A 25,191-nucleotide genomic window follows, 5' to 3' on the forward strand; every position below is an offset into this window, starting at 1 on the left:
AAATTGCACGCCGGCAGTGCGATGGCAGCGGGAGGCCCCATTAGCTAAAGTGGTACCTCAGGTTAAGAACGGTTTCCGGTTAAGAACGGACCTCTGGAACAAATTAAGTTCAGAACCAGAGGTACCACCGTACCTGCAAAACAGAGTTCCCATGAGTTCACTGGACAACCAATCAATTTGTCTAAGAAAATGTGAAAATTAAAGTTCCGCTGTAGGAAAAAAAATGAGGGAGGGGAAATAGGTGGACAGCAAGTTCCCACCCACACCTTTCAATTGTAAATAATGTTTTTTTGTTCCTTTTCAGGAATTTGGTTACAAATGCAACTAACTGGTTGCCTCTCCCAGGCATGAAGCTGTTGTTTAAAAGATAAATGCTTGGCAACATTACATATGCAGAGCAGTGTGGCTAGGCCAGAAAGTAGGCCCTGGCTGAGTAGCTCTCCATGGGGCTTGTCAATGGTATTTGGCCCAAACATGATATGCATCCAGCTCCATTACTCTAAGACAGGGGTGGCCAACTTCCAAGAGACTGTGATCTACTCACAGAGTTAAAAACTGGCAGTGATCTACCCTCTTTTTGGGAGGTTCATGTAAATGTTGTTGAGCTTCTTTGGGGAAGAGGAAAGCGACATTGAGCTTTTCTTTTTAGGAAGGAAAGCCCTATTTTTGGTGGGTCAGGTCATTTTAGGGGTGCAGGGCAAAAATGTTGAGCTTTTTAAGGGGAGCCAAAGGTTTTTTAGCTTCTTTGGGGGCAGCCACTGATCTACCACAGATGTCCAGTGATCTACTGGTAGATCACGATCTACCTGTTGGACATGCCTGCTCTAAGACAAAATTTTCAGCCTGGGCTGGGCTGGCCCCTTCCCCATTTGCACTATACAGATACAATAGGTAAGCATGGAGATTTTCACAGCATTGCTTCCAGTTTAATGCTAAAGTGCCAAAGATAAGCGCAAACATCCAGTTACAACTGAAAGCAGCCTATTATGTGCATTGCCAGGCTGCAATGTTGAGGGTGGGGGATATTAGGGAGTGTTTCGGATGCTCATCTTGCCATGTGAGAGCTCTGTGAAGCTATATGCACAGGGCAAGCTGCTTTAGATACTGCTTCTCCATGTGGGTTTATCCACGCTGCTTGTGGTAGCAAAACCAAACCATGCTGGAGCCCAATTCAGAAGTCAGAGCATATAGGACTGCTCACATGGATACATGCAGCACGTTTAAGAGCACCATGCACGTGGAAGCTGTTGAAAAGCCACTCTTATGAGCCACAGATATTCCCCGGCACACTGCATCTGATCCCAGAAATTGCATATAACCATCATGCCTGGTAGCCATTGACAGACTTTTACTCCATGAATTTGTCTAATCCCATTTAAAGCTGTATAAGCTACTAGCCATCACAACTCTTGGCAGCAAATTCCATAAATTCTGCACAGTACAAAGACTTTTGGGGGGAAGGGGGGTAGTCCTGAATCTGCTAAAAGTTTCATGGAATGCCTCCAAATTCTGGTGTCATGAAGGAGAAACACTTCTTTATCCAGGTTCTCCACACATGCATCAGTTTAGAAGGCTTGTGCATGAAATAAACTTCATTAGATAAGAACAAAAATGGCACCTGATCTAGCAAGAGAGATATGCACACAGTATCAGCCTATCCCATACATTGCTCATGGTGATGCTCATCTGGATGTGTATCCCCATTCACAATATTTATCCAGCCCCAATTAATTGGCTAGTTCATCTTTGATGTGGCTGTTGTTGTAGGCAATTAGTAGCCTATGATTATTAGATCTTGTCTTGTAAGTTAAAAGTAACTTGTATATCCCAAATGAATTGTCACAATGTGAGCAACTATGTTCAGCTGATTACATTATTTTTTGGGAGGAGGACATGGCACAAGCTTGGTATACAGCTTAAAATAAAAAAGAAATACTGAAGTACACATCAATCCTCCAAACTGTGATTTGAAGGACTCGCAGGGGCGTCCAAACTTTTTTCAAAGAGGGCCAGATTTGATGAAGTAGAGGGCCTTTTTTTAGCATTGAAGTTGTTGATCTTTTTTTGCTGTTGACGTTTTTGGGGGATTTTATCCCAGGAAATAAACTACCAATCTAAAATCTTTAACTTGTTACAAGGTTGTTATTTTTCAAACACTTATATGCAGGGTCCTGTGGGTTCCACAATTGTGTGATCATATTATTATTAATAATAATAATAATAATAATAATAATAATAATAATTTGGCAGCTCTGGATTTTGTTCACACTTTTACTGCCTCTCATTGCTTCTACTTTGCTGCTTGCCACCTCCTCCACCTGGTAAAACATTAGTTTTAAAAAGAAATCCATAGCCCACATTGCAGTCAGAACTTGGCACAATATGCATTACTTGCATAAATGTATTAGTCACAGAATTGAGCTTCTTCTCTTTAAAAGAATATGCATTCCTTTAAAGAAGAATTTGCCCTTTATTCTGTGGAAATTATTGTGTGGAATTCATAAGGCCCGGCTTACATGGTTCACATGCTAAACAATCACCCTATTTTGAGTATGTGGCCCATTAAGTATAGCAGTGACTGTACACATCAATATAAGCATTTTACATTCTTACAAATTATTTAAGGGAAATAAAAATCTCAGAGAAGCTCAGTAACAAAGCCACACATTAGCAAGTTTTGGCTACTTTTGAGACATCTTGAAGCAACCAGGTACAGGTTTTTGTTATATTTTACAAGTGTTATATGGGGAAAGCTAGTTTTAAGTGCAAACAAAATAAGGAATTGGTGAGGGTGCAACTCATCATCACTTAATGCAACTCAGTTACTGAATATTTTCATCTGAACCCCACCTTAACCTGTGCTCCAACAACTACTGATTCCGTACTCTAGACACAGAAAAAGCTTTACAAGATATTTGGGACACAGGCTAATCATGCCTATTGTGCAACATAGGTGTGTCTGATATGCTACAAAAAACAAGGTGGTAGCTCCCATTCATTTACATGGGAGTTTGCACAGGAGACAGTAACATGAGTAACGCAGATGCAATGTACTGATAATGGTGGTGCTCTCCAAGGTCTCTCAAGACTTCACCGATCCATTCAAATAAATCCTTGTCTTGTGTATTCTTCACACAGGATTAAAAGGATCCTTTGCTCAGTCAATTTCAGAGTATTTGGAACATTTAGGACTCCGAGCATTTGAAGATCAGAGCTTGTGTATGGGATACATGGTTGGTGCAAATGCCTCAGACACAGGCAAGGCATCACTAACGTGACTCTTCTAGTAAGGCATGCGTGAGCTGCTCTGAATTATTTGATAAACCCATACCAAATTCATTAACACAACCAGAAATGCTCTCCTGGGCTATCATTTTTGTACAGCAAGAACATTTTTTGGTGCCTGTATCACACTTTCTGTTTTACGAGTTGTAAGGCAAAAATAAGTGAAACATGCTAACCCTTCATCTACATCGAAACAACACTGATTTGCTTCTCATGAGAGGTTCTGTACACACAGAAGCAAGCCCGATTCCAGCTGGATCAGACCAAAGGCCTATCTAGACCAGCATTTCCAGAGGCCAACCTAATGCCTACAGAAAGTCTGCAAGCATAAATCACCCTCTCCTTATACGTTCAAGCCAACAGGATCCAATCAAAAATATAATAGTTGACTCTGCGCACACACACCGAGGCACATCTTGAGAAAACAACCCCACAAGGGAGGATCCAGACAATAATCGAAGAAGGATGATGATGTGCTCTAATGTAAATAGTGCTAGAAAAATAACATGGTTATCCGGACTTCTCATTTTGATGCTGGCACCTAGGAATTGGGACTATTTTGCAGCCTCGTTCACATATATTGGGTAAAGGATAGCAATGAGGGAGTTGTTGGGAGAAGGCACCACTCTCTACTATATAACACACCTACACCATAGTGAGTACACTGTAATCAGGAAATGTAGAATAAAACACAGTATGCGCTTCTGAGGACATACTGCCAAAAAGGGAGATTCCTTTTTTATACTGCAGGAAACATCCCAGCTTGAAGACAACAGAGCAAGTGGTTGTCATCCACAAAGGCTATTTTGAAACCACACATCTAAAAGGCTATTCTCATAGCAACTTATGGAGTTCAAGTTACTGTCTCAAATGATTCTTATAATAGTTTCCAAAACAGAAAAAGCTACTGTTGGTAGAGTCCATTTCATTGTCATTCGCTTTAAGGTTATATATTGGAAAGCTTCCTGACATGACAGTCCCATTTTTGCATTTATGGTTCCACTGGCTCATGCAGTAGGATACACAGGAAAGAGGATCGCAAGGAAGGAACCATAGTTTAAAAGCAATACTAGGATACCCCAGTGATACAGGAGGAAAAACTGAAACAATAATGCTATATTAAAGGGGCGGGGGCAAACCTCAAAATACTGACCAACACGAACCTTTTGGAAATGTTCCCAATATAAAATTCAAGTCACCCAGTTCAGATAAAACTGTTTATCCTCTGTTAACGTCCACTCTAGCTCAGGGATCACTGCTGGCTTCTCTTCAGGTCTTATGCTTACAAAATACACAGGCTCAGTTTCCCCAAAGAACTGCAAATAGAATTTCTTCTATTAAACACAGGACTCTGCTAACAACTGAGATGTGTCTGAGAAATGAAGAGCTTTGCAACAAAGACAGGCACCTGCAATAACCAAATACAATTTTGCATATGCCACCAAGCAGCTTCTAGGGCTAGAAATGAGAGTGTGCGACAAATACTTGCATAGCAATAGCAGGAACACTGGAAATATGGAAACCCCCAACAATGATTATGCATTTTTATATAGATTTACAAACATGATTTGCAGGATGAGTGGGGTAAACATATCATGCTGACAGAGTTGTGTGTCACATGCTAACACTGAAGAGATAGCTATTGCCAGAAGGAAAATTCTGACGTACTCCAAAGTCCAACATATTAAAAAGCCCAACTAGTTGACAAAGGAAGAGCTGCCTCCATCTAGTGCAGTCAAGGACCATCTCCTGTGGCATTTTCTTAAAAAGCTGCCTGGGGTAGTAGCGATGTAGCTTGTCTCTGATGAATGGCTTCTGCCTGTTCAGTCAGTTCTGGTGCCTCTGGGAGTGTGGCACAGGCGGGCCTGGGTCTGAAGTATCTATGTGGATGGATAAAGCTGCCGGAACATCATAATAAAAAAGAAAGAGAAATACAATGAACAGTAACATCAAAGCAAGGTACAATTTGCACATCAAATGTTAGGTACCAAGCCCCACCGCATGCTTCCACTGCCATGATTGCCTATCCTATTCGTTTACTTTCAGCCAGGTTTATAGGGCTCTAAAAAAACTAGAATACTACGTAGATTCCAAGCATTGTTCATTATTTGGGTTTCAAAATGCTATGTAGAAAGCCACACCCTCTGCCAATAAATGCCCTGCTCATAGCCAGTGTGTTGCTGAGGAGGGAAGGGGCAGTCAGGCACAATAAAAACACAAAAACATCATCAATGCACCCTCCTCTTTATGCAGACTGCAGGGTGCCATAGGGGTGAGCAGAAAGGGAGAACAGTGCCAATTTAAAGCATGATATGGATAACTCCAGAGATTCTGAAAACCATTCCTGGTTTCAGCACCAGAGAGCTCCCAGCAGTTAAGGCTTTCTTTTGCTCTAACCCAGGAATGGAGAACCCATGGCTCTCCTGATGTTGTTGGACTACAGCTCACATGAGTCCCGGTCAGCATAGCCATTGGTTGGGGATGATGGGAATTGTAGTCCAGCAACATCCAGATACTCACCTCTGCTCTTAGCTGTGGAAGTGACCTGACCAAATAAATAGTCCCTGTTCTGTGTTTAATATACCCAAGGTTGTGTTTATTCTGCATCAAATGGAAATTTGAATTCTCTGCCCAAACAGCCAAAATTCTGTGATCAGGCTTGGACAAATTTGCACCTGCCTGCTTGCTTTCGATTCTTTATTCTGCTTCTAAAGGCCCATGTTTCAAAGAATACATGATCTGCCACAAATATGCAGTCGGCAGAAAGAAATAACGCATTTTCCTTGTGGAAAAAGTGAAGCAACAACTTTAGGGATAAAGGTGGGGACCTGTCTAAGCACCATTTTAAACTTGTGAGAAATGCAGCCAAACTCTCCTGCTAAAAGAGAAATCAGCCTTGCACAAAAGAGAACTGAAGAAGTTCACTCAATTGTCACTGAAGCAGCTTGAGCACACCTTGCAGTGTCTACCCATGCTGCAAGTGGAAAGAAAACTAGCAATGCTTTTATTGGGAGCTGGAGGCACTGTTATACAGCGGTTCCGCTCCTTCCTCCTGGGCCGTGTTCAGAAAGTGGTGGTGGGGGATGAGTGTTCAGACCCCTGGGCTCTCACTTGTGGGGTGCCTCAGGGTTCTGTCCTCTCCCCCATGCTTTTTAATATCTATATGAAGCCGCTGGGAGAGATCATCAGGGGGTTTGGGCTGGGTGTTCATCAGTATGCGGATGATACCCAGCTCTACCTCTCTTTCAAATCAGAACCAGTGAAGGCCGTGAAGGTCCTGTGTGAGTGCCTGGAGGCGGTTGGAGGATGGATGGCGGCTAACAGATTGAGGTTGAATCCTGACAAGACAGAAGTACTGTTCTTGGGGGACAGGAGGAGGGCAGGTGTGGAGGATTCCCTGGTCCTGAATGGGGTAACTGTGCCCCTGAAGGACCAGGTGCGCAGCCTGGGAGTCATTTTGGACTCACAGCTGTCCATGGAAGCGCAGGTTAATTCTGTATCCAGGGCAGCTGTCTACCAGCTCCACCTGGTACGCAGGCTGAGACCCTACCTGCCCGCGGACTGTCTCACCAAAGTGGTGCATGCTCTGGTTATCTCCCGCTTGGACTACTGCAATGCGCTCTATGTGGGGCTGCCTTTGAAGGTGACCCGGAAACTGCAATTAATCCAAAATGCGGCAGCTAGACTGGTGACTGGGAGTGGCCGCCGAGACCACATAACACCGGTCCTGAGAGATCTGCATTGGCTCCCAGTACGTTTCCGAGCACAATTCAAAGTGTTGGTGCTGACCTTTAAAGCCCTAAACGGCCTCGGTCCTGTATACCTGAAGGAGCGTCTCCACCCCCATCATTCAGCCCGGACACTGAGATCCAGCGCCGAGGGCCTTCTGTCTGTTCCCTCACTGCGAGAAGCAAAACTACAGGGAACCAGGCAGAGGGCCTTCTCGGTAGTGGCGCCCGCCCTGTGGAACGCCCTCCCATCACAGGTCAGGGAAATAAACAACTACCTGACATTCAGAAAAAACCTGAAGGCAGCCCTTTTTAGGGAAGTTTTTAATGTTTGATATTGTTGTATTTGGTTTCTGTTGGAAGCCGCCCAGAGTGGCTGGGGAAATCCAGCCAGATGGGCGGGGTACAAATAATAAATATTATTATTATTATTATTATTATTCGTCCCACTGAAGTGACTGAAATAAATTGAGCAAGAATATGTTGCCTAAAAGGCCACTAATGAAACCACCTCCTCCTTGAAGACAGCTGGACCATGAGCAAATGCAAGCCCATCTGTAAGAGGGCCGAAATGCTGCTCACATTCTTAAAAGGTAAGGGGAACTGTGAGGCTATGAGTCATGCCTAAAACAAGGGAACATAAAACTGTTTCTCAGGTAGATTTGGGAGGTATTTTGAGGGGGCGGTGTGGTCTCCAAGTCTAGTTAAGAATCAAATTCTATTAAGCCTGCATAATATCCTAGGCCTCAGCCACTGCCCAGCAATAGAGTAGGGAGAAGTTACCATACTTTCAGTTGAGGACTATTTGTGGCGTCTGACCCATACACACAACTGCCCCAGGTTCATGTGGAACTGCAAAAGCCCTTGTGCAAGTGTGACTTAGGGTCTCCATGGTAGAGTGGCAACAGTGGTATATATAATAACCCCATTTTTAGGGATGGCAGCTGCTCTAGAAGCGTGAGGTGGTCACATAGGGTTCTCATGTGTGAACCGTTTCTTAGGGACTGCCAAGGAATTGTAGTTCCAGATTCACCCAGAGTACTTACAAGGGCATGACCTTGTACGGGTATCATTAAATATATATTAGGTTAAAAGAAAAAACAACCCTCCAGATTGCAGCTTCCATTGCCACCACTGGATGCATCTTAAGTGGCCTGACTATCATCATCTAAATTCAGTCAAATTCAACAAAACTTTCTGTAGGTGGGGAGGGGGAGGGGTCTACGACAAAGGAAGATTTGTTGCTGCATGTTTAAGAAAGAAGCTAAATTCATCACAATGACAGGGGAGAGTGTTGGCAGAGATTTGAGCTATTTATTCTTTTAGGAAAATCCTATAAAGAATGACATGAGGAAGCCTCTATCTGCAGTCTTGTTCATCACGGTGGTGAGGAGTCCGATAACAGATGTATGCAGTAGCGTGATTTAGTGCCGGGAGCTGGCCCCTGATGTGTATTAATACAGCGGCAAAGCGGAACGAGCCTCTCTTCATCACTCATCTCTATAAAAGAGGTGGAATCCGAGATGGCCCGATGTTAGGCAGAGCAAGCCCATTTGTTCTGCTGACTGATGGAGCCAGCTCAGGCTGTGTCCTTCACCTCTCTGGGGCACACGGGTTGCATAAAGGGAGTTCACTGAAGCAGGACCTGGTCAACAAGTGAGATGAGAGCTGTTGGGCTCAGCCAGAGATCTGTTTTGGAGGCACTGTCTAGTCCAAATGGGGCGTCCTTGTTTGTACAACCCCCCTCGTTCTCAGGCCTGTGCCTGAATGGTGACTCACACCAATCTTTCACTGCCAACACAAAAAGTCGGCACGTGAAGCTAGATCTACAGTGAAAGAAAATTGAGTCCAACAAGCTAGTCAGAGAGGAAATGTCCAAGTTGGTGCTGATTGAAAGCATGCCAGGGGGAGAAGAATCCTTTGGCCAGAGATGTGCATACCCCATGTATCATACAAAAAAACACAGAAAACTATCTTGCTTCCTTGGAATACTGGCTCTCTTCTCTCCCCTCACATTCTTTTCTAATAAAGGAGAGGGCCATTTCTAGCTCAGCTGACTGTAAATAGAGGTGGCCAATCTGTGATCCTCCACACACTCTTGGGCTCAGACTCCCATCGTATGCGACCATTAACCATGCTGGCTGGGGGGAAGAGATAAACACAGGCAGCCTACATATCTTTCTCTCTACCATACACTGCGACAATGTCCTCCTTCTGAAAGCCCTGGATTGCTCTGGGTGGATCTGAGCTGACCTGGGGTGATCCAGCGATGCCTCAACCCAATCTAGCTAAATCCCAATCTAGCCCCAAATCGATCTAATTCAGTTCAGGATCCAGTTGCATCCAGTGCACAAACCTGGTTTCAAATTGTTTTGTCTTATGATAACAGTGTATTGTTCATACTTTGTACGTCCTTGGGACTGAAAAAAATTCAAGCCACTTGCCAGCTTCCCTGAGGCCATGTCTTTGGTCAGGCACAGGCAAACTCAGCCCTCCAGATGTTTTGGGACTACAATTCCCATAATCCCTGACCACTGGTCCTGTTAGCTAGGGGTGATGAGAGCTGTAGTCCCAAAACATCTGGAGGGCCGAGTTTGCCCGTGCCTGTCTTCGGCCCTCAGTGTGGTCCCTTCTTATCACTACCTACCCTGATGCTGGCGCACAGGGGTTTGGCTGTGCTGAGCTTTGGAACAGACAAAATCAGTTTGCAGTGCTTCTGCCTGCTACAAAGCTCAGCACAACACGCAACACAAATTCAGAGTTCTCTAGCACACACAGTGAACTTCACAATATATGGCTGGCTAGTAATTCCATATAAAATTTAAGGATCCCTATATTAAAAGAAACCTGGGAAAGTAAAAAAGTTGCTAGAGAAATTGAGACAGATAGCATTAGAGCACACCAGGGGCTGCCTTTTTTGCCTTCTCAGAGAGAATGAATTTTCACAAAAAGGAACCATAACACAGAAGGAATATTTAATATTGTAATAGTTGTCTGCTCCAGATAATTTGTACATAATTTGTTCCGAGAAATACAGCAGATAGTAACTGAGTAGTCGCTATCTAATCCTGCATTTATTCCAACTATCACTGCACTTTGTGTTTCTTAGTGCAAGACAGGATCCATAAAACCTTCCTGAGACAACTGCTATGGACAAATGTTTATCAATACTCTTCTCATTCCACTGACCGCCTCACTGACTGCTCCTCCTCTTTGCTATTCTTTAAGAACTGTGTGCACATCCACCTATGCAGAGATCCATGAGCAGACATTCTGCTTATCAGGCCACAAGGTGCACATGCAGCTCTGTGTTTCAACAGTTCATTGCCTCTCTACATACACACCTGCATTATCTGCTGCCTGAGGCAGTCACCTCATTGTAGTTAATTGTAGGGCCAGCCCTATGGTAGATACGCATTGCAAGATTACTACTACCACCCACACCAACATTTTATTTTGTTAATAGAGCCTGTAGGAGTAGTACAAGGGTTGTAGATCTGCCTGCATATGCATTTAGAGTGGAGGAAGCATGCCTGAACAGAACACACACAAAGCTATGTAGAGACTGGAAACATAAAGGGGCAAGAGATAGGGAAACAAAACATTTAAGATTGGCAATGAAGAAGGCACCAGTGCTGGCAAACCAAGGAAATGGTTCTATGGAACCTTTTATGCCGTCTTCCTTATTAGTGGATTAATTGCTACCTCACTCTGTCCAAGCATTTGCTACTCAATGGGAGTTCACTTTTTCTTTTTCTTTTTTTTGTTAAAATTAATGCTTTTTCTTTAGGGACCAGGCGAAAATATTTCCAGGCCTTTAGCTGATGTATATTCTATGGAATATTCTATGTGTTTAGGGATAGGGGAGTTATTGGTTTGTTTTATTGCACCTGCATTTTGTTTTATTATGTATTTTGTGTTCTCATTTTGTATTTTTAAGTTGTGAACAGCCCTGTGATCTTTGGATGAAGGGTGGTATACTGATGATGATGATGATATATGGGTGACCTTCAATCCAATAACCTACATTTTCTTGGGATACCAGCATACTCCTCTCTCATCCAGCAATGTTGTTTCTTCTGCTTTAAGAAAATACTCCAGTCTAAGTGACCTGGCAAGCTCTCAAAGCACAAAACAAGTTTCTCTCAATGAGTAAGATGCTCTTTAGGCAAAGTGCCAAGAGACTGGCACAAGGGAGAAGCCAACATCCATGTCCTATTTCCTTTAAGCTTTCCAAACACTTCACTACTAGTAGTTGGACTGTGTCAACCAGACTGCTGGCCTCCAGATAGTTTGGACTACAATTCCCATCAACTTTAGGCAGCACAACCGCAGGTCACTAGGTTGGAAAAGGCTGGGGTAAACTCTGTGCTTTTTTTTTTAAGTGATGTTAATGTAAACCAAATACTGTGCAAAGGAAGGCCAAGTTCTGCAAACTAAATTACATGAGCTAAATTAATGTGCACATACTTGGTTGCATGACCAATTCTGCCCCTGCTAGTGACAGAAGGCAGAAAAGCAAGGAAATATTATTAAGCCTTATTCCTGGCCATCAGGAGCTGAGTGCCCTCACTGCCTTTTGCTTATTATTTTCTAAATATTTTTTACTGAACTTTTTAACAGCAAGCAAACTGCAAAAAAGCTGCCTTTTGATTATTCACCAGGCATTATCCAGGCATTTCCCAACTGACTGCCACAGTCACAAGGAGTAGAAAATGAACTTTCTGCATCCAATACTAAATGTGGCATTTGTGCAATGCAAGTGATACAACCCTGCCGTAGGAAGCCTCCGTATCTCACAAGGGAACAGCTGAAGGGGCACATCTTTCTTAAAATTCAGATGTTTTCCTGCTCCTTCAAAACAGTAGCCCCCTAAATCATTAACCATTTATACTGAGGTTTAGCCAATTTACCTGAAGTTGGGCTGGAAAGGGAGGCTGTTGCCAATACAGGTTTCCTCTTCCTCTTTATGTCCCTTGAACATGGGGGTCCGAGATGTATGTTAGTCTGCCTAAAAAGGAAGAAATAAAGTATAATGATTAAAAAATTAAGGCAACAGACACCATCTTGACTGTCCCTTTATTTATTATTTATTTTTAAGTACCAATTGCAGGGCCACCACCAAGAAGGCCTTGTTTCATGCACTCACCAACCTAACTGATTTCACTAGAAGGCACATAAAGCAGGACACCATACGCAGATCTTAAGGTTGATCTGCAGAGGTGGAAACTTCCAACTGCAGGTCAAGTTTTACTCTCTTGTCTAATAAGCATTAGGTTAGAACACTAGAATCATCATATTTAGGCTGGCAATAGAGCTTCCTCCACTCCCTGAGAAAAGTGAGCCTTGTTTTCCCCTATGCATAATGGAACTAGGCATCTCAAGGAACCCTCTACAGTGGTACCTTGTTTTGAGTCCAGGATTCGTTCCACGAAAGGAACACTTGACAAAGTGCCACTCTGCGCATGCGCAAAGCGCAATTTAGTGCTGCACACGCGCGAGTGGCAAACCCAGAAGTAACCCGTCGATGGGGTGGATGTTTGCAGAGGTATTACTGTACATTAAACAAGCAACTTTCTTGAAATTTATGTTTAATTGCAATTGACCTTCTGAGAGACAGCCATACAAAGCATTCCCTTTAGAACAGAAAAGAGTTTCATTTGAATAATATAGTCCTTTATTATAATATCTAAATTATACATATAATATCGATTATCGATTATAATATCTAATAGTTTTCTAAGAATCTCAATTTTCAGGCCTTCTCTGTAGACCCTCAAACTGATAATACAGTTGAAGACTCTTCAATTTCCCCATTTTAGAAAGCAAAATATATGGATTGTACCAATGCAAGGAAGGAAATGTGCTTATTAACTGTTCGCCTTGAAAATTAGTTCAGCTATCCTCATGCAGAAGGAAACATTCAGTAGAACACACTTCCTATCAAGGGTATTGCTACTGTGACAGTATTCAGCTCAGCTTTTGCAGTTGTACTTACAGTTTCCACTGCAAATACCAGATGCATAAAAGGTGCTTTTTCTAAGCCTTGAGGTACCACCTGGGGCTATTTCTGATGCCTTCAAAGGTCAAAATTAATAGTGAGAACAGAGGTCCTTCTCCTCTTTGAAACACCACCAGCCAGCTGGGCACCCAATTCTGATCTGCACATCATAGGTAGAAATCACTACAAGTTGCTCATCCCATCCAGTGAACACAACATCTTTGCATGCAAGGATTAACCCATTGCACAGCACAGAAAAGTGTCCTGGTAACAAATGATAAGCAATTCATTCAAAAAATTCCCTACACATGTACTAGCGAGACTGGCAACCAGACTGGCCTATCCAAAATGTAGCCCTAGGGAGATTATCTCCACCCTCTTCTCCAACAGTCAGCATCAAATGTGCTTTTAACAAAACAACAACATGGAACCATTGCCACACGTGTTCACATTATTCATGGGCAACTTTTAACAGAGGTCTCTGTATTTCTTTTACATTATGCTGGCCACTAGCACCAAAGTCAGTGATTAATACACACGCACACACACACACACACTCCCAATATGGAGCTACCTATGATGATGCAGCACCTGCATTTGACAGCACAGCAGACACAGATAAAGAGATGGTTTGGTTGTCCAGTTGGTGTCCCTCCTTAAACTACATTTACAATCACATACCAGAAACCTAGACAGCATCTTAAAAAGCAGAGAATCACCTTGCCAACAAAGGTCCGTATAGTTAAAGCTATGGTTTTCCCAGTAGTAATGTATGGAAGTGAGAGCTGGACCATAAAGAAGACTGATCGCCAAAGAATTGATGCTTTTGAATTATGGTGCTGGAGGAGACTCTTGAGAGTCCCATGGACTGCAAAAAGATCAAACTTATCCATCCTTAAAGAAATCAGCCCTGAGTGCTCACTGGAAGGACAGGTCCTGAAGTTGAGGTTCCAGTACTTTGGCCACCTCATGAGAAAAGAAGACTCCCTAGAAAAGACCCTGATGTTGGGAAAGATGGAGGGCACAAGAAGAAGGGGACAACAGAGGATGAGATGGTTGGACAGTGTTCTCCAAGCGACTAGCATGAGTTTGGCCAAACTACGGGAGGCAGTGAAAGATGGGTGTGCCTGGCATGCTCTGGTTCATGGGGTCACGAAGAGTCGGACACGACTGAACGACAACCAGAAAGATGGTGACCCAGGATGAGAAAAATGTTTTCCAAGGGTTCAGAAAGGCACCTAATGCATTACCACTGTATGCAACTCTGAATGTGGGTTTCATAATGTAGGTTGATGGTATATCATGCTGCAGTGAGATTTTCATCTGTGGCCACCACAACTATGAGCTCTGCTTCATGGGTTATATTTCCTCTGGTGACGTGGGCCACATATTAATCCAGTCTTAACTTGGACTTGGCAGACCTCATACTGAAACCAGACTCTTAATAAGACCTGGTCTTAACCAGTGGAAAGAATTGGGACAGGAGGCTTGGCTCTGCTTAGGAAATCTTGAGCTATACTGAGAAATACCATACCATACCATACCAAATGGCCAACAAGCCAACCACTAAGCCAATGAATGCCCTAAGCCAGGAATGAAGAAGCTCAAGCCCAGGTGCCCAATGTGACGCCTCTCCAGTCATCTAACTGACCCTTGGGACTCTCCTGACATCACTGGCCATGCTCTGTGCTTTTGCCTGGCTGAGATGTCTTTGACCTCTGGCAATGCCTTCTGCTTGCCTGGATGGAGAATTGTAACTTCCAACTTTTGCATGGGCAATATATAGCTAATGTGCACTTCTGCTTCTGCCCCATGTACCACTGGAATGTGGCCCCCAGAAACTTCCCTTAAAAAGCTTCCTGCTCTAAGCATTTCCAAGGAAAGTGAAGACAGGGAACCTTTATTCCGCCACCTAGATACATGGAAAGCAGTAAGTTCAACCTGCTACCTCAATGCAGTTCACATAGGCACTGAGGAGCATATTCTCAATACCAACTTCTTCATGCTTTCCACTTTTAAAAAGTGCATTCTCAAACAGAAGCTACAACAGACATCGCGTGGTTAGTAAATTCTTTGTGCTCTTAAAGAGCTGCAATTACAGGCATGTGATAAGAAGGAAAGTGGTCCCTGAGATGCACTCTCTCACATGCCTCCCAAGAAGCGGCAGGCCATTAAAATTCCATGATGAAGAATCAAAACAGCCTGGGAACAGCCAGGAGGCAATACAGCAAATTAATACACCACTATCCCCAAGGAGGATGGCAAAAAAGGAGGGAAAGCAGGTGGGGGGGGGGGGCTCTCGTCGCTTTGCAAAATAAAATTATACTACTAATGATAACAGAGTCACCAAACCCGCCCCCCTCCCACACCACTTCTAATGATGGGTGTGGAATTCCCAGTGCTGCTTCTGACACTTTGAGAGAAGTCTCACCACATCACAGACAGACAGCTAAAAAGAAAGTCTTGGTATACTACAATTTATACAGCCTTTTAACTGCATCTTCCAAGGAACCCTCCATGCAGAGCCTTCTCCTTGACACCAAAAAGCCGCTCCTTGCACACCCATGGCTCTACACTCAGCAATCTGGCTGGCGGCTCTGTTTAAATGAAGCAATGGTACAAGACAGTGACTATGCTCCCTAGATGAATTTCACCAGAAACCACTAGGGAGGTAAAGAAAACATAGGTTAAGGCAGACAGGTGAAAAAAACAGAATTTGCCTGATAACAGTGCTTCCAATTGCATAATACATTTGTGAAAGGCTTTCCGGAGGCAGACAGTGCTTATAAGAACTGGCAGTTTGAGCAGTAGGGAAATAATTTACATGGCATAAAGCTAGTATGGGCAACTATGGCCCAAGGTGCTGCACTTTTTGAAGGATGCTTTTCTTTCTGCTACATGCCAGAATATTATATCTCTTAAGTAATACAGCCTCAATAAGCTTGGAAATTATGGGAGGAATTCACCTTGCGCTAAGCTAATCAGCTGTCACTTCAGCTTGCCTGATGGAACAATTCCCCCACTCCTTCCCCTGAATGCTATTCCAGGAGTTCTCCAGAATGACTGCCCATCACAAGCCAATTTTGGAAAGTGGAGTTCCTTATGGAGGTCCTCCACTGATGGGACTAATTAATTGATTCCCACCCATTAGCAGGGCCCACTCATAAGTTACAAGCCCCAAAACATGTTTACTTGCTCACCTAACTGCATATATACATAGATGTCCATTAACAGATATACAAAGTAAGACCTAAAGCAGGCATAGGCAAACTCGGCCCTCCAGATATTTTGGGACTACAAATCCCATCACCCCTAGCTAACAGGACCAGTGGTCAGGGATGATAGGAGCTGTAGTCCCAAAACATCTGGAGGGCCACATTTGCCTATGCCTGACCTAAAGCTTAAAAACATCACTTGGAATCAAATTAAATTCACTACCAGAAACCTGACAAGTAGCTATTTACAAGCCGAGCTCAAGGCTCATCCAAGTTTAAGCTACTGGCTTTCATCATCATAACAGAATAAGAGCTGCAGAGAACATTAAGGTTACCTAAGCAAGTTCCTGCCATAATGTAAGGTACTTCCAACCACATACCTCTACAGAGTATGTGTGCCAAATGACAAAAAAGTGAACAAGGTACTGAAGCAATAGGTTTAATAAACATTACAAATGGCTCAAAAAGGACAAGACAAGCTACATATTACAGTAGAATTTGCCAACCCAAGTCTGGGTTGTTAAATAATACTGAATCTTTCCATTTTAGCAATACAAATGAAACCTTTTTGACCCTCTAGCACAAGTCCACTCCACTTAACATTTCATCACCAGTCATGGCATTCTGCCAGAACTATAGAACAAGAGTGAAAACTTCAAAGATCTCAAATGAAAATTTCTTCCTAATCTCACATATCCCTCACTGAGGCACCAGATTAAATAATAAAACATCCTTCATATAATATATGTTGTCTGCTCCCATGACAATAATTTGAAGTGGCTATTTTGGATTTTTACATTTTCTGCTTTTAGTTAGCATTTTCTTCAGACTCCCAGGCTAAATTGAATAATGGATAGAGCCATTCCTCACATTTAAAATTTCTTTAACCTCCCTATTCAATTATTCCCTCGCTATTATAGTGAGCTTTCGAATGCACAACACAAAGTCTGCTCCTTTTTCAGGTATCAGTCATCCAAATTCATTGGCCCAGTTCACATGTAACACTAACAACATATACATAAAATCAATTCAAATTCAATACAGAAACCAGCAGAGTATTATCATTTTAATGGGTATTTTTAATGGTATTTGCTTTATGCTGCAGCGCAGTTCTGTAGTTGTTGTAAATCTCTCATTTAGTTTGCTGCCTTGGACTCTTGAGGAAAAGCAGGATAAAAATGTTTTAACCCAAAGAAGTAGAAAAGGAAGTCATCTATGCAATTTGTTTCTGACATGCATACTCCACAAACCAACAGATACCATACCATTGCTCACAAGGAAAGCAGAAGGTGATGGTTACCTGGCTGTGCAGTGTGCTGGTGAGCATCTTCGGTGGGAAGCATCAGCAAGAACATCCAAAGAATAGAGAGGAGATAGTGGATTGAACTGGAAAGACAAGAGAGAATTGGTTAACAACATGTGAAGTAACGTTAACTGAATACAGACAGCTGAACTACCCTTACCCAGTCTCTCACATTATCTGGAGTCTTACATTCCATATGTAGCAGCAGGCCAATTTCTTACCCCAGGCTACACTACTCACTCATCTGAAGAAGAAAACCAACTGCACTTCGAACACACCTATCTACTCATGCAGTGCCAGCCCGTTGAGAAGGCAACACCTTTCTCCACCCCCAAGTAAGTAGGAAAATTAAGTTTGTTTTCATTTGTATAGAGCAGCGTACAAAGGAGATAGACATCCACCTTCATTGCAAGATGTTTCTTTGATCATAGTCAACTTGAGAACCACCAGCATAGATGCCACTTTAGCATCATAAGAAAATCATTTGCAAAACTCAACTGCAGAATCAAATTGTTCTTTACAGAGATGTGAGCAATTGATGTGAGCTTCACCAGTACCAATGATCACAGCATATTGCATTTATTTCTTCAGAAAAAGAACAACAAAAAATTTACCACAACGAGAAATATTTTCTTCTAAAAGGCAAGGGTGCAGCACTTGAGGTTCTTAAAAAAAAACTAAACACCATTCAAACATTAACTGAACATATGATACAGTCCTTCTGGAATACATGGAGTGAATTAAACAGTTGGATGCTAACACACATTCTTCCTGAATGTGCAAAACTAACACATCAATGATACAGCTGACCTCAATGGCTTCCTCCCGTGTGCATTAGAAGATTTTAACATGCAACTCCACATCAACCTATCTGTTGTAGCGTAATCTCAGGAAGGCCCTGCTAAACAGCTGGATTAGTTCAATCTTCAATCACAGAGAATTTAAATAAATAGTAAGGAAAAGCACCAATAAACTACAGCAATGTTGTTGTTCAGTCGTTGAGTCGTGTCCGACTCTTCATGACCCCATGGACCAGAGCACGCCAGGCACGCCAGCAATACAAGATGTCAGTTTTTACCCTATCAACTATCTCCATGGAAGCCTGCAAATTCCAACCTTCTAAACAGCTGTACTGCCTCAAATCACTTGCTCCCAACCAAACCTCAAAGAAATTCAAATTGCTAGATTGACTGTGTACTGCAAAAAAAACCATTTAGCACTATTTCCTTTAAAAACAGATGCCCTCTTACTTTAATTTTGAACAATATAAACAGATAAGTTACCCAGTTACTGTATGCTCACTATAAAACCCAAGGAACTTCAAAATAATGTGAAAAGCTGGTTGGAAAAATTTCGGGCATACTGTAATCAGATTCACTTTCAGATGGATTATGAGTTCATAATGAAGTATGTCACTGAGCTTATAAGAGGTGTTTTGTTTTGTTTTGTTTTTGCTGTCAAAAGAGGAGCAAAGACCTCATCTAATTGATTAAATTGTAACTGAACTAACAACCACTCTGTATAGTTCAGGAGTTAGTCCATTAACCTTTTACACTGGTGTAAGTTAGTTGAGGCTGCAAATTCAATTGGGAGAACTGAAGAGTAAATATTCAGTGGCTCTCCCTATTAGCAGTGGGAATCAGAACATGGAAAACCCATTTCTAAATATACTTGGAATTATGAGCTTTCTCTCTGTCTTACCAGCACAGCTAAGAAAGTACCAGCATGGCTAAATAACCAAGTTAAAGCAACTATAAAATGCAGTAAGACTTCTTTTTAAGACAGGGAGAGAATGTTGTCATTGATCATGAACAATTAAAAGGGGCAGAGGGAGAAAACACTATGTTCTGGAAAATCACATTAAAATTTATAATTTATTTATTCTTACATTTACATCCCACCTTTCCTTCAATGAGCTCAAGGTGGCACAAGTTTCTCCCTCTCCTCATTTCATCCTCACAATAACACTGTGAAATAGGTTGGGTCAGTCACTATTTCTCAGTCTAAAAATCACCAACTGAGCTTCATGGCCAAGAGAGGATTTGAACCATGGATTCTCAGGTCTGATGCTCTAACCACCACACTTTATCGGTCATTCAAGATGAACTGATAGAAAAATGCACCCCAAAAATGCTTTAAATAATCAATCAGAAAGCTAGAGGGAAAGGCAGCTAGAAAGAGGGAAATTGTAGGAGAAGGCCAAATTTTTAGGCCCTAGGGCACTGTTTGATACAAGGAGTCATTGTGAAGTAAGGTCTTCCAGCATACAGTGTATGAGCAAAGGAAGGTCTTTCGGCCTTACTTCTTGCACGCAGGCTGTAAACGTGGAAGAAATTTGAAGCCACGACTTCATTCTTTCTAGAGAGAGAAATCAAGTGAGAATATACAAGAAAAGCAAAGTACAGCTATCTTACCTGGTTGCAATCTCTCATTCCCATTGACGGCAACCAGAAACTAGAGAGGTGGTAGAAGAGATGAAATTGGAGGAAGCATGAGAAAAGAATTGGAAAAAGGGAGGGAAATAGATGCACACAGAAGAAAAGAAGAGGATTAAACATCCATGTAAGACAGGTGCATTAAAGACAGGTTTAAGACAAGGGGAATTAATCTAGGTATCAATGGATGAGAGAAACTCAATCCAGTGGATGCCAGACTTAAATTAACAGCTAACAAGAGTAAGGAAACCACCACCTCCATAAATAAAAGGGAAATTTCAGGCATGCTCATCCACCCACCCACATCTGTGATGTCCAAGAGGATATACTAATTCAGAAATGTAGAGAATTCATTAGTAACAGAAGCTGGTGACTACCTTGGGTAACCTCGCTATCATAGCCCAGCAGCTCAGGTACTTCTAATACTGAAGTTTCTTTTATTAGTCTATGCTGGGTTCTTGTGCATTTTGCCAATTCACATAGTGCAAGAATGAGGAAGATGATTACATTGACAGGAGCATTGCACTGGCCTTTTTTTCCTTTTCTTTTTTTAGGACAGTGGAAAGAGGGTAGGAAATGCAACAGGGATACAGAAAGGCAAGCACATCATCCCTTCTTTAATAAAATGGGAGGATCCTCTCTGCAAGTTGAAAAGGGACAAATTCTGTATTATGAGCCTCCCCCTCCCCTCCCCAGACTTCTAGACCTGTCAGCAGCATTCAGGTGCTTACTCTTTTTGGCAGGAATCACCAATGATGTGGCTCATCCTCTCAGTGCCCATAGCACTCATGATGGTCTCCTGAAACACAAAGTGACAGGGGGGAGGGCTGAGGCTACAATGGCAGATGACAATGGACGGCCTATTTATTTAAATCTGGCCCTGCCTCAATTGGGTTTTTAAAAGGATGCAGTGAAAGGCAGATTTTAAGAGAAGAGGGGCACACAGGTATTGGGAGCTGAACCCCCCCCCCCCAGCTAATCCCCTATAGTATGTTACCTGGACTGTCAGGGCTGGATACTGAAGAGAACCTGGCTGAAAGGGACTTTAGGAAGGTAAGCTGCAGCAGAAAGGCAGGCTCGGCTCCTCTCACTGATGTTCCCCATTTGCTCTTAAAACTAGGTCTCCTATCTCCATTTCTATGTGTGATTGGGGCAGACTCAGGCTTAAACAAACAGGTCTGCTGCTATCACATTGAATATGAGCCTCAGGCACTCCCCCTCCAAAAATCAGGCAGCACAGACACACATGACACACTCATAAGACAGTGCATTCTTGTTCACATGGGGTGAGAATAAATGCATTACCCTCTGAACAATCAAGAAGTTAACATCTGAAGGCAGCCCTGTTTAGGGAAGTTTCAAATGACTGATGTTTTAATGTATTTTTAATATTTTGTTGGAAGCCGTCCAGTGGGGATACGCAGCTAGATGGGTGGTATATAAATAATAAATTGTGATTATTGTGATTATTATTAACCTTCATGCTGATAAGAGAAAAATGTAATGGAAATTCATGTTTCCTACACTGCATAGAACTAACACTCTCTGTGTGTTTCCTATGACATAGTTATCCAGAAGGGCCAAAATATTAGCCTACTAACTGTCCAATAAGCTTATAGATAGAAGTCCCAGTATGGTCAATGTCTCAAGCACAAGGTGGATTCAGTCTGAAAATTGCTAGGAGTGATTTAAGAACAGAAAATTTTACTCCGAGATAAAATCTCAAACATTCACATGAACAAGTTAAAAGTTTGATACATTCACTATCCCTATTAAAGTTATTATGCAGAAAGTGCTCCTGCCAACCTAGCAATTCAAAAGCACGTCAAAGTGCAAGTAGATAAATAGGTACCGCTCTGGCGGGAAGGTAAACAGCATTTCCTTGGGCTGCTCTGGTTTCGCCAGAAGCGGCTTAGTCATGCTGGCCACATGACAAACACCAGCTCCCTCAGCCAGTAAAGCGAGATGAGCGCAGCAACCCCAGAGTTGTCCGCAACTGGACTTAACAGTCAGGGATCATGCAGAAAGTGAGGATTTTATTTCCTCTTGCTTCAAGTTCCTTCTGTGTTTCTTTAATTGGCTTGCATTTTTCTGCTCTGTTTAGGGAAGTAGGAAAGGAACGTTTAAGACCACCCGCTTTGCTCTTGGTTATTTAAAAGCTCTGACCTAAAGCCACAAGAGTCTTAATTCACTTATTTTCTGCTCCAGTTCATTGGGGTCAACAGATGCTGAAGTGCTTCAGTGGTGCTGTGTGTGGGGTTTTTTTTTTTTAAGTGTATATATGTCACATCATGTTCTACCTGTATTAACCAGAACTATTTAACAATCTTGAGTAAATGAGCAAGCCCCATATAAAAACTAATTAGTCTACTCTTGTTTGTGCATGTAAAACAACAAAAACCTAGGACTGGATTAGAATATAAGAAATGTAGTCACTCATCCAAGATCAGCCCTCCGATCTGAAACGTTATCCATCCCTCAAAAGTGATTAATCACAAGAGGCAGTTTGCAGTCATTTCTGGTACCCCCAGACTTATTATTTCACATGAATAAAAGCAAAGGTACCCAAGACAGAGAGGGTAATGGTATGTTCTTAGTAGATAAAATAGCTTTCAGAAACTCAGCTCAGTGTCCTGTAGTTGTATATACTCATAGTTCTGTGCATGAGGTTGCTTGCCACACAGAACAAATTGCCAGAAGATTGGGATCAGGATCTAATCATAAATGGGTAGCTTATGGCCAGGAACCCTGAACACTATCACATGCAAGGTTTGTGGGGAAGCAGCAGCAGGGGTGAAAGATAGGCTATTTGTTACAGTAGAGAAATTATTAACTTAAAGTGCCGTAATGTTTAAATTTACGGTTTATTACTGTGTAAATTACAAGCCGTACTTTGGGTAATTAGCAGCTCGCTGGCGGGGAGCTTTGAATGAAACTCATTATTTATTATTACAATTTAGAAGAGAATGGGGGAGGGAGAGCAGTGACCTCCACTGCAAATGACATAGATCCCTTTAAGGTGATGAAGATAAATTAAACAAGTAAATATTATTCTTATTTTGGTTCATTAGAAGTGCCTCCTAAAAGCTTAGGGCCCTAGGCTCTTACCAGTGGCCTAGTCAAAGGCACTGTATTCACCATAACTAAATCCGCAATTCAACAGTATTTAACTTAGCAAGATTAATAGAGCTGGGGTTTGAAAAATCTGTCAAAGACAGTGAACAAAAAAGGAAGGGACACCACTCTCCTATACAGATGAACCAGTTAACATATAGGCTTTATGAACACAAACCCCCAATTCACAGGACTAGATCTGGAGTTACATTGAGTGGAATTTCACAAATTCCACAGGGCGGGAGGCAGAAGACAAGAGGCGGGAAGCAACTTTTGCCCATTCTCCCTTTCCTTTGTGCATCTCTCCAAATATGTGCTATGCAGGTTTGGGAGACCCTACACTCCAGTGCTGGAAGCGGTGCAAGAGGAAATTGGCTAAAATTGACACACCCTGCCTCATTCTGTCTCCAGAAGCGTCTACATCAGAGTCCTGTCCACAAACACAGAGGGAGATGCCTGGATCCAACCCACAGAGCTTATAACTTCCACTCAGACAAGGATTATTTTTGCTTTAGTGAGAGCTCCAGGTGAGTAAACTATGTAAAGGGTCCACAACAAACTCTGCAAACTATATTCAAACAGCCCCTTAAAGCTTAGAAAGCAGAGGTTGCAGAACTCCAGCTTTACCATACAAACAAATGCCAAGTATGACAAGAAGTGCTTAGGATGCATAACTCAAAACCAGAAGCCCTGCAGTCAACAGCATTACCTTTCAGCATTTAAACACAACACACGTTCTACACCATATACCAGTGACTATGTATTACAAAGTATTACAAAATCTTCCACCCCATCTAATAATACTGTTTTCCTCATTTCAGGGATTCCTTCCTGGCACCTTACAACTGGCTCTTCCATACTGCACTTTATAGTCAGCCACCCTCCTTTCCTCAGCACTGTCCTATTGTCTAGTTTCCTGAAGCTTATCAACTTCTTAAAATTAGCTTTACTGTGACTATTTGCAAGTACAGTAGCTAAGAAGTTTTGACATACACCAACACATGAAGCAAATTTAAGGCCCATTGAAACTTTAGTTTGTCCTATGATTTGGTCAAGTATTTTGTGTTGATCTATCATCAAGGGTCCGAGAAGGTATTTTGTCCCACCACTTTCCCCAGGAAAACCCGCTGTTTACTGCTGAATCGGACCAAATGTCAATCCAAGAAAAACCCAAAGATAAATTTGTTCCTCTTCTGAACCAGTTGTAAAATAGCTCCTGAACAGGATTTCATGCTCCTTCCTGGGAGAGGTGTTGGGAGTGGTCTGCTCTTACCTCCTTTCCTTCTTTCCCTGCCTACCCCTGTAGGATCATGTTTCAACTTGTCTCTCCAGCTTCAAGCAGTGCACTTCTGGTTTTCTCAGAGTGCTTGCATTTTTTATTTATTCTACTTTCTCCAGCTGAGCAATCATATAAAAATTGCAAATTATATACATGTTCCTGCTTTGGTTGGAACCATCATAACCAATCAAAGCTTTATTTTCTGTCTTTAATAATAAGTACTAAATAATATGTATTGGAAGGGTCCCAGCTCCTATTTATTTATTTTTATTTACAACATAGGTAAAGGTAAAGGGACCCCTGACCATTAGGTCCAGTCGTGTCCGACTCTGGGGTTGCAGCGCTCATATCGCATTACTGACCAAGTGAGCCAGCATACAGCTTCCGGGTCATGTGGCCAGCCATGACTAAGCTGCTTCTGGCGAACCAGAACAGCGCACGGAAACACCGTTTACCTTCACACTGGAGCGGTACCTATTTATCTACTTGCACTTTGACGTGCTTTCGAACTGCTAGGTTGGCAGGAGCTGGGACCGAGCAACGTGAGCTCACCCCATCGCAGACATTCGAACCACCAACCTTCTGACCAGCAAACTGTAGGCTCTGTGGTTTAACCCACAGCACCACCCGCATCCCAATTTTTACAACATAGTCCACAACAACTCATACATACAAACAAACCCACCACAACTGACAATTTAATTATCAAAATTAAACTCCTATCCCCTTACATAAAGAAAACATAACATAAAAATAAAAGACTTCCTTTATCCTGTAAATGGCCTTATTTACTTCTTGTATACTGTTTCTTTTATATATGATTATTACAAT

At 42.3% G+C, this 25,191-nt stretch overlaps 1 protein-coding gene across 6 annotated transcripts in view; it reads right to left on the reverse strand.

Annotated features, from left to right (window-relative positions):
* Nucleotides 1-3,426: 3,426 nt before the first annotated feature.
* GPATCH2L (G-patch domain containing 2 like) overlaps nt 3,427-25,191 on the reverse strand; it is a 31,364-nt gene continuing 9,599 nt past the window's right edge. For 2 of the 6 annotated variants that reach the window (XM_033142387.1, XM_033142395.1), the window contains exons 6-8: nt 17,530-17,615; nt 11,927-12,024; nt 3,427-5,186 (exon numbers count right to left, since the gene is read on the reverse strand). In XM_033142387.1, coding sequence (XP_032998278.1) covers nt 5,113-5,186; nt 11,927-12,024; nt 17,530-17,615 — 258 coding nt within the window. In that variant the 3' untranslated portion in view covers nt 3,427-5,112. Of the gene's footprint in view, nt 5,187-11,926; nt 12,025-17,529; nt 17,616-19,946; nt 19,987-20,698; nt 20,767-25,191 lie in introns of all 6 variants that reach the window. The other 4 variants (XM_033142419.1, XR_004426079.1, XR_004426075.1 and 1 more) reach the window with 4 other exon arrangements.

Source organism: Lacerta agilis, chromosome 1 (genome assembly GCF_009819535.1).
Source record: "Lacerta agilis isolate rLacAgi1 chromosome 1, rLacAgi1.pri, whole genome shotgun sequence".
In the NCBI taxonomy this organism is placed as follows: Eukaryota; Metazoa; Chordata; class Lepidosauria; order Squamata; family Lacertidae; genus Lacerta; species Lacerta agilis.